General features: G+C 44.0%; 1 protein-coding gene across 1 annotated transcript in view; it reads left to right on the forward strand.

Annotated features, from left to right (window-relative positions):
- The window catches only part of LOC147630327 (uncharacterized), a 71,586-nt gene extending 62,909 nt beyond the window's left edge, over positions 1-8,677 (forward strand). The window contains exons 4-7 of the mRNA XM_086810075.1: positions 7,552-7,652; positions 7,749-7,795; positions 8,015-8,091; positions 8,351-8,677. Coding sequence (XP_086666201.1) covers positions 7,552-7,652; positions 7,749-7,795; positions 8,015-8,091; positions 8,351-8,677 — 552 coding nt within the window. The remainder of the gene's footprint in view (positions 1-7,551; positions 7,653-7,748; positions 7,796-8,014; positions 8,092-8,350) is intronic.
- Positions 8,678-10,256: the final 1,579 nt, after the last annotated feature.

Genomic DNA, 10,256 nt, shown 5'->3' on the forward strand with positions numbered 1-10,256 from the left:
CTTGGAGGGGCTAAGTACTTCATGCTTTTGGTGGATGATTTTACTCAAGAAGTGTGGGTATGTTTTTTGGCTCGGAAGTCTGATGCTTTTGCCAATTTTAGGACTTGGATAGCCATGGTTGAGAATCAGTCTCACTCTATAGTTTCATTCTCGCGGACTGACAATGGTGGTGAGTTTGTATCCTTTGATGAGTTTCTTGCATCGAAAGGTATTCAACAGCAGACAACAGTTCCTGGCCGTGAAGGAGATGGTGAGATCTTTATTGCATCATTCTGGTCTTCCCCCTGCGTTTTGGGGAGAAGCTATGGCTACTTCTGTTTCTCTTATAAATCGCTCACTCACGAAGGTGGTTGACGGGCTGACACCGGAGGAAGCATTTTCTGGACATAAGCTATCTGTATTACATTTTTGAGTCTTTGGTTGTGTTGCTTTTGTTCATGTCCCAGATAAGAAGCGGACTACACTTGCTCCTAAGTCCAAAAGGATTATTTTCACAAGCTATAGCTCGAGATCCAAAGGATACCGTTTTTGGGATCCGGATGTGGAGGATATTATCGCATATCGAGATGCTCAGTTCGATGAGACATTATTTGGACTTGATTCTTCTTCCATGTCTTCTTCTGAGCAGATTTTGCACCCATTTCCAGCCGATATTGGAGAGTTTTCTCATCTACCACGGCAAGCTTCTACTCCCGCAGTGATTTCGGTGTCTTTAGCACCAATTCAGCCCACTGTACCCTCTGTTTCAGCCCCTGTATCTGCTGTGTCCAGCCCCTTACATAGAGCTGGATAGCCTCCTGAATCTTCTTCATCAGTATCTACAGCCTCTCCATTATCTTCTCCACATTTGGCTGGTTCTTCTTCATCCACTGCTGTCCTAGATGCGTCCATCTCTGCAGCAGTACCTTCTTCTTTCAGATTTGAGAGGAGGTCTGCTCGACCCCCGCAAATCCAAAAATTATTCCAGGACTCGGGCCTTTTTGATAGCCAGTTGCATGCTTAGGCATCTGCTCCGTCATCGGACCTCGGAGATCTTCTCGGCTTGCTTCTTCCAGTCATACCGTGAATTATGCTCTCATGAGCACCTTACACGATATTGATGAGCCTGAGACTCCCGAGGAGGCCCTTGCTTTGCCGCAGTGGCGACAAGCTATGGAAGCCAAGATGTCTTCTATCGAGCAGAACAAAACCTGGGAGTTAGTTCCACGCCCATTACATTGGAAGGTCATCGGTGTCAAATGGATTTTCAAAGTCAAGTTTCATTCTAATGGTACTTTGGATAAGTATAAAGCTCACCTTGTTGCTCATGGTTATGCTTAGAAAGCTAGCGAGGACTTTGATGAGACGTTTGCACCTACAGCTAGGTATACTAACATTCGAATTGTTTTAGCCTTGGCTGCCCATTTTGGATGGCTTGTCTTTCAGATGGATGTTAAATCTCCCTTTTTGAACAGAGATTTAGAGGAGGAGGTATATGTTGAGCAACCTCTAAGATTTGAGATTCAGGGACACATAGATCATGTTTATTTATTGTGGAAGGCTCTACACGGTCTCAAACAGGCACCCCGTGCTTGGTATCACAACAATTTGAGATGATTGATCTTGGATTACTTCATTACTTTCACAGTCTTGAAGTATGGCAGCGTGATGATTGCATTTCTATTTCTCAAGATAAGTATGTGCACAAATTGCTCTCTCTTTATGGTTTGACACATTGTACTCAGCTCTCTTGTCCCATGGATCCTAGTTCCAAGCTTTCAAAGGAAGACGATTCCCCTTTGGTTGATTCTACTAAGTACCGGCAGTTGCTTGGTTCATTGCTCTACCTTAATAACACTCGTCCGGATATCTCTTGTGCCTTGAGTATTCTCAGTCAGTTCTACGGTCTCACTAGCAAGCTACTTTGCAAGTTCTTCGGTATCTTTGTGGCACATCAAGTTATGGTATCACTTATTCCAGTAATTCTGATTTGGTGGGATTCATGGATGCTAATTGGACTGGTTGTGTTGATTCTCGGCAATCTACTTCTGGATATCGTTTTCTGCTTGGATCTCGAATGGTTTCTTGGAAGTCTCAGAAACAAAGAACTGTTGCTACATCATCTACTCAGGCTAAGTATAAGTCCTACCTTCTCTCCACGACTGAAGCTCTATGGATTCATCAGATTCTGGAACATTTATGATGTGCACAGGATTCTCCTGTCACAATTTTCTCGGACTCCCAGAGTGCTATTACTTTGGCACGGAACCCGGTGACTCATGGTTGATCCAAACATATCGAAGTGCATTATCATTTTATTCGAGACTAGATCAAACTTAGTCTTCTTCACTTGGTGTGTTGCTCTACCCATGGTTGTTGGAGGCGTCAGAGGCGTTTGGTACGAGGCGAGTATGGTACGCGCCTCGAAAGACTCGTATTTTTTAGAGACATTAGAGGCGTGTTAGAGGCGTCTGTTATATATATATATATATATATATATATATATATATATATATATATATATATATATATATATATATATAGTGAAAGTTGAGAGAGAGAGAGAGAGAGAGAGAGAGAGAGAGAGACTAGAGTGTGTATGCATGAGCCTTGAGGGAGGGAGAGAGAGGGTGTGTATGAGAGAGGGAGAGAGAGGGTGTGTGTGAAAGAAAGAATCTGTATTAACACGTCTGCAGAAGGGCGAAATGACCTATGAGACCAAAATAGTACATCCTCATCATTTGGATACATCACCAAGATTCAAGGGTACAAAGTAAAATGAAATGAACTGAAATGAACTGGTAGAGTAGAGAGAGCTCCAAAAGTGGGAATAAAAAACATCATCATCCTAGTGTGTTTGAAGTTTGAAGTTTGAACTTTGGGAGGGAGGGAGAGAATGTATGAGAGAGGGAGAGAGAGAGTGTGTGAGGGGCTGCCTTGGGCCCTTAAAGCCCCCGTCTAAAGACTCATACCAGCAAAAAAAACAAAAAAAACAAAAAAAACCAACAAAACAAAAAATAAAGTGGACGCCTCGATCAGGCAGTCGTGCGCCTCGAACGCTTCGTATGCATCGAATGCCTCGAACTGTTAGAGGCGCGCCTTGTAACAACTATGGTTCTACCAAGGACAACCTTGCAGACCTCTTCACCAAACCGCTCCCTCGTGCTTCTTTGGAGGTCTTACTTCAGCATGCCGACATTGGTCCGCCCATCTAGCGCTGAAGTGGAGGTGTTGGAAATAATTCAGGTTCTTGATCATCTGCTGTCTGCTGTCTACACATATTTGATGTTTTATTCTTTGTTATCAGAGGAACACCTTCCTCTGCACCTTCCGACCTCGTAACTATGAGGACCGCCTTCTCCACGAGCTAGGAAAACTACAAGTACTACCAAGGGAGAGTGTCAAAACTCATGACACAAACCACTGATCCGCCTCTACCGACCTCCTCTGGCGACTTCATGGTACACCAATGGGTGAGACAGGCCCTGCCCAGGACCACCCAACAGAAGATTCGAGAGAGTCGACCGCCACCAGCCACCTTGGAATTTCAAGAGCAAGTCTCCCACCTAGAAAATGCACGTCTCATGTTTGAGTGTGATGTGGGCTCTATACTCCAACGACAACCCGACAGGATGACCTGGTGGCTCAGTTGAAGCGGAAGCTGGAAGCCCTCAAAGTGAGCCAGAAATCTCAAAATGAGGAAAGCACCCTGCTCCAACTCAGGAAGGAGATTGAGGAACTGAAGACCCAACAAGAAGCCAAGAAAAGGTGGTGTACCATATGCCAGTGACTGGTCTCTGGGACACACCATCCATGAATGCCCAATGAGGAAGTATTGTGCTCCTTCTGTGAAAAGGGGGACATGACGATAAAGACTGTTACTATCTGAAAGGGATTCCGTCAGCTTCTTCAGCAAACAAGCCCCACAGCCCGCCTCAACAACCCCTAACCCCGCCCATTATGCCGTTTCTTCTCTTACCGTTCTGCCAACCTTCCACGCTGCCACACCCCGCCTTTGCCAACCTACTCAAGTGACCTAACTTCCACCACTCATTCCCAACCCACCTGCACCAACCACTATGGCAGAAGCCCCCATGAACCGTCCGACTCACTTCTCCCCCACCCCGTAATCGCCTCGTCCTCTGCTACATATGTGGGGAATATGGCCACTACCAAAGCCAGTGCCCCACTTCAACCGACTTCACATTCCAAACAGTTCTAGCCACCCACTTGGTTTCGGTAGAAACTTCACCGTCCGCTTGCTCTGCTGCACACAGCCCTTCACCCGTGCACAAAAGAGGGCCATGCCAGGAGAACCAACCCATGATACCAATCTTCCACTTCCCCACACAGTCATAGACCAGTCCTTGCAAGCCTTCAAGAACCTCCACAACCATCCCTCTGTATTGGACAAACCACCTACCTCTTCCCTCTTGCAACCCAAACCATAGCTTCCATCCTTCTCCGTGGAAGATCCCTCTTGAAAGTGGCGATGATCTCTCTGATCTTCTGCAGCAGATTAGCCCCCGTGTCCAGCAATGCCTCAGTGTACTCCTAGAGCAGCTTGACGATAAGCCACCCAATTCTAGTGGTGGTGGAAAATTCCGCAATGGTGGGTTCCCACTTCCTACAGGTGCACACATTGCGGGTTGCATGGATATCAGCCACACCAACCCTTCCCTTACTGACTACCAAGCCCCCACACCAACCCTTCCCTTAGTGACTACTGAAGCCCCCGCCCCTCTGTGGAGATTATGGCAACCCACTTTCCGTGGTAATTGTTGATGGTGGCTCTGGGGTAAACCTAATGCCAGAATTCACACTCCATCTCCAGGTAATGAGACCAGCCAACTTCTGTGTCAGGATGGCCGACCAACAGGAGGTGACCCCCATAGGCCTAGTGGAAGGCGTCATAGTAGTAATCCAAAGAATCCCATTCTCGCTTAACTTTGTGGTGATTTAGCTCCCTGAATTCAGAGGGACTTACTCATTACTCATCGGTCGACCGTGGCTTAGAAGTACACAAGTACTACATGATTGGGGTTCTGACCGCTTGTGGATTCCCAAGGAGCATGGACCACAGGAGCTGAAATGGGAAGAGGGCCTAGACCAAGGGATCCGTGGTGCCACGGTAGCCCCCACTTCATCTACCACCCCTCAACCAACCACGTCTTGGCCCATGTCTAAAGAAGGCCTTGTCCCCCACGGTGATGAGTAGAAACTGCTTGATTGGCTCCAAGCAGCGGAAGGCCAAACACCCTACATGGTGGACATCACAAAGGTACCAAGCGACTCCAACTCTCAATCAGAGCACTATGAGGCAGTAGGTCTAGGGGAGCCTCATGGGCCGCCACAAAGGTCACAAGGTTATCAAACCTCTCTTGAATAAGATCGACAAGTACCCAACCACAGGCTCGACCAATATCCCAATGTCCCAACACAAAGCATCTACACAAGTGCCCTTTGGAAGAACCTGCCATCCTCTTGGGGAAGTGTCCTAAGTCTCAGAGGGAAGAACAATACGGCACTTTTTCAATTTATCAACAGCCGGCTCACAATCCCACTCTCCTTGCCAAAGCACCTGCTTGCGAAAGCACCTGTTGAGACAGGGGAACCCCTCTCCCTTCCCTCCTGCAAAGACCCTGTCCAGGAATTCAACCTCGGTACTACAGAGGAGCCACGACCCATCTTGTTGGCCTCTTGATTGTGGGACCACCCAACCCTACTTGATCAAGCCATTGCCTTCTTCCAATCTTACAAGGATGTCTTTGGCTAGACATACAAAGAGTTGGATGGTGTCCCAGCTGACATTGTTGTTCACACCATACCCCTCCAGGAAGGAACTCAACCAATCCTAGGCGAGCCTACAAGCTCAACCCAAAGTATGCAAAGGACAGAGGGCAAGTGGAGCTGGAAAAAATGGAGGAAGCCCACATCATCTCCTCAATGGAACACTCCGAATGGCTTTCACCTATGATCATGTTTCCTAAGAAGAAAACCACGACCCATCTTGTTGGCCTCTTGATTGTGGGACCACCCAACCCTACTTGATCAAGCCATTGCCTTCTTCCAATCTTACAAGGATGTCTTTGGCTAGACATACAAAGACTTGGATGGTGTCCCAGCTGACATTGTTGTTCACACCATACCCCTCCAGGAAGGAACTCAACCAATCCATGGGCGAGCCTACAAGCTCAACCCAAAGTATGCAAAGGACAGAGGGCAAGTGGAGCTGGAAAAAATGGAGGAAGCCCACATCATCTCCTCAATGGAACACTCCGAATGGCTTTCACCTATGATCATGTTTCCTAAGAAGAAAACCAAAAAGATCCATGTCTGTGTGGACTTTCGGTCCCTCAACAAAGCCACCATCAAGAATGGATTCCCCCTCCCATTCATGGATCGTGTCTTAGAAGATGTGGCTGGGCATGCCCTGTACAGCGTCATGGAGAGTTTTAGCGGGTATCCTTAGATTGCCTTCTCCCATCAGCTCCAAGGGAACCCAAGTCTTTGTCAAACACACCAACTATCATTGCCGCTTTATAGATATGTATGGTGATGTAGCTCTTCCCTTCACCCACCTAGTCAAACCTTCCACCATCTTCCAGTGGTCCGACCCAGTGTCTACTGCCTTCACCTACCTTAAAAGCTACACGGAGCTCAAAGAATTATCATGATATCTACAATCATGTTGATAACAAGGGCTTTGTACATGAAGACCACGAAAGAACTATGGGAAAATGGATAGCATGACTCTTTATACAACTTAGTTCTTGATGTAGAATTTAGGCTAGAATCATCATAAGTATGCAGTTTACAACTAGTACGTACACTAATTTAACTCCCTAGTATGTGGTGTAGTGAATGGGCCACTATATCTTTTGCTACCAAACAAATACTAGCACAATGATAGGAATACCTTGCTCAATTGTGCTCTATTGTAACAGATCTTCAAGCTTCATGACCCCTATGCATGAGAAAATTCCTACAACCTTTAAGCCTCCTTTACTTTTTGCTTCATGTGGCACTTAATGTTATCCGGTACTATTGCAGATCATGAGCATAGTCCCTCATTCAATGTTGAACATTCGGTCAAACACATTGACAAAAGTGAGATTATTCACATCATCTAAAAGAGGCATTTTAAGTATGTTATATTTTTGTGTACATCTTCTAGAGAGATGGATGTGTTGATGTTGTTCTGGTTATCTTCAAGTATTATATAGCTAGCTTTTGAGTAGGTGAGAAAGGGCAACTTGAAGCGTTGTGTGCGCCAATAATAAGATGCCCATGGCTAGGTTGCCATCACCACACCAGCCACACAGAACATACACACAAAACCTGTGAGCTGATTGCCAAGACACTTGTTGCAAACATGAGCTTCTACTGGATCCCTTCTCACTGTTTCCTACAGAAGATCCTGACAAGGTTGACCCCTATCATGGTGATGGTAGGAAGGCCAGGTTGGTTGGTGGGTTGCTTGAGCAGCATCCTCTTAGCCATAAGCCAATCTCGTGTTTGCTCTTTTTGGTAAATGGGAGGCTTCTCATTTTTTAGTGGGGACTTTTGCAGAAGGATGCTGAAGCACACTTACCGGACCTCAGTGCAAGGGAAGGCATAAGTCTGCTCATGGAGGATGTGGAGGACTCTCGCGTTTGGAACTTACGATTCCGGTGCACTACTTAACCTCTTGTATTAGAAGTTGCAGACTAAATTCCTGTTTCATCATGTGCGCTGCTACATCCTTTGCTAATGAAAGCTTAGTGCAGGTTTTGGCCAAACAACAAGAGCAGGATGTACTTACTTGAAAACACTCGTGGGTGACTTCTTCTGGCAGCAGCTCCACCCTCTTACTCCATTATTATTAGTATTAATAATTCCATAGGATAAGATCACAAGAAGAACAACCTTGAGTTTGATGGCATAAATGCTAAGCTTGTGTTCAAAATGGCATTATCTCAAACACATTTGTATGTTTGCATGGTTTGTTTACACTAGTCATCTTCACTCACAAATCTTTTTGTCAACTTGGCAGGAGACTTCGTCAAGACCCATCATCTTCAAGAAGGAGATTTCATGATGATTTACAAGGATGATCGTGCTGGGAAATTTGTAAGTTTCTTAAACAAAACTATCTGCTAATGTGATGCAAGTTGTAAAACCATTGTCTTAATTTTGCATAGAATGTAACCCCTGTTTTATATAAGTTGCACAATTACACAACTTTGCTATGAGCTTTTAAAATCTTAGGAAGTATTTCCTTGTATCAGTTGAAAGTAAGTTTCTTTTTTACAACTTCTTCAAAGATTGTGATGCCTTTGCTAACCAATTCTATATGCTACTTTACATTATGGGTGCTTGTGCTACACAGATAATACGGGCCAAGAAAGTTGCTCAACTAGATAATACACCCATTGCATATGGCAAAAGAGCACAAAGGTCAAATATTGATAAAGGGAAGCACACCATCATGCAGGACAATGAAAGCCATACAAACAATATGATATTAAGTGGAGACGCTATGGAAGAGGACTTGCAGAAGTCATTAGTACATAATTTAGACTATGAAATTCAAGTAGTTCGTAAACTTGAAAATGATGGTCTGCCTCAATTAGATCATGTCTCAAGTATTGAGGCCAATGATGTGCCCATTGAGGAGATGTTTGACCTCGACGATGTTGAAAGATGTACTAAATAAGAGATGCAAATTGATGCATGCATCTATCATGTGTGATTTGAATTAACTTATAAAAGAGGTAATTGTGTTTGATGCCATTTGCTCTCAATAATGCATTCCACATCACAATTCTATGTGTAAGAGTTTGAATTAACTTATAAAAGAGGTGATTGTGTTTGATGCCATTTGCTCTCAATAATGCATTCCACATCACAATTCTATGTGCAAGAGTTTGTAATTGATATTCTTAGGTGAAAATAATGTGCTCGTTATAAATCACATTTGAACTCATTCGACAAGTTTTAAGTTTTTTTTTTTTCGTACACACCCGGGGCCCACTCAAGTGGGTGGAGCCGATTAGCCAATTATCATGGTCGGGCAAGGGCCACGTACCATCGGGCAAGAGCCACGAATTAGGCATCCCCCATGACCACCGCGATGAGTCGAGCGCTGGAACAGCGGAGGGGTCTCGTATGGATCCTCCTATCTCGGGTGATCCACCACCCGAGGAGGAGAAGTCACTCGAGTGTTCAAGGGGCAAGAGCCCGAGCAACCAAACACATCAAGCAAGCATAGGTGTCCCTTTATAACATGAGAGAGCCTAGTGGGACTTGAACTCATAACCTAGAGGTTACAAGTCACAAGCTTGACCACTACACTAACTCAGTTGGGACGACAAGTTTTAAGTTTCTTCTTTGCAAACAACCTAAGAGATTTTGTATACTATAAAGTGAGATAAAACTAGGGGCTAAAAATCACCGATTTGAATAGCCTTCATTATGCTTTACTTTGGCAAAACAAACTTCTAGCACATTGAGATCTTAAAAAGGGACCATGTTTTTCCCATTTTTATTATATAATTTTTCATTGTCTTAATAGTAGTAACTAACCTCCTCCATGTCTTCCAATATGTGATAAGCTCCCATTAGAAGCATAGAACCAAAGGACTCTTGCCATATTTATGAGACAATAAGTAATGGTTGAATTTCCTCACTCATCAAGTATTATGGATTGTAAGTGAGCAAAATTTTGTGTAAGCATAAAAAATTTGTGTAAGACAATAAGTAGTGATTGAATTTCCTTACTCATCAAGCATTATGGATTGTAAGTGGGCAAAAGTTTGTCTAGGCATAAAATTTTTATCTTTCATCACACAAAGCAATTTCCCACATATATGTGACCTTTCATTGTTCTGATTAGATTCTATGTTGAGGATTGAGGAAGAAGAAATGTATTGAAACAACTATGTTCCCTTATTTAGCACCTACGACACATTCTCATTTATTTATGAGATTTGTATGGTGTTAGACTAAGGTGACACATTCTCATTTATTTATGAGATTTGTATGGTGTTAGACTAAGGTTCATATACGGGGATTATAATAATGGATAATATAAATAGCCCAAGTCATTGTACTTAGTACACACACACACACACACACACACACACACACACACACACATACTCAATATGCAATCAATGAGTTAATATTATATACTCTTCTATTCATGAGTGAAATCTAGCTTCTTATGATTATGTTTATTTGATGAAAATCCATTCTAACAAATTGGTATCAAAGCTTCATGGGCATTGTGGGAA

This window comes from Cibotium barometz, chromosome 16 (assembly GCF_041138505.1).
Source record: "Cibotium barometz isolate CiBa-2024 chromosome 16, ASM4113850v1, whole genome shotgun sequence".
Classification (NCBI taxonomy): Eukaryota; Viridiplantae; Streptophyta; class Polypodiopsida; order Cyatheales; family Cibotiaceae; genus Cibotium; species Cibotium barometz.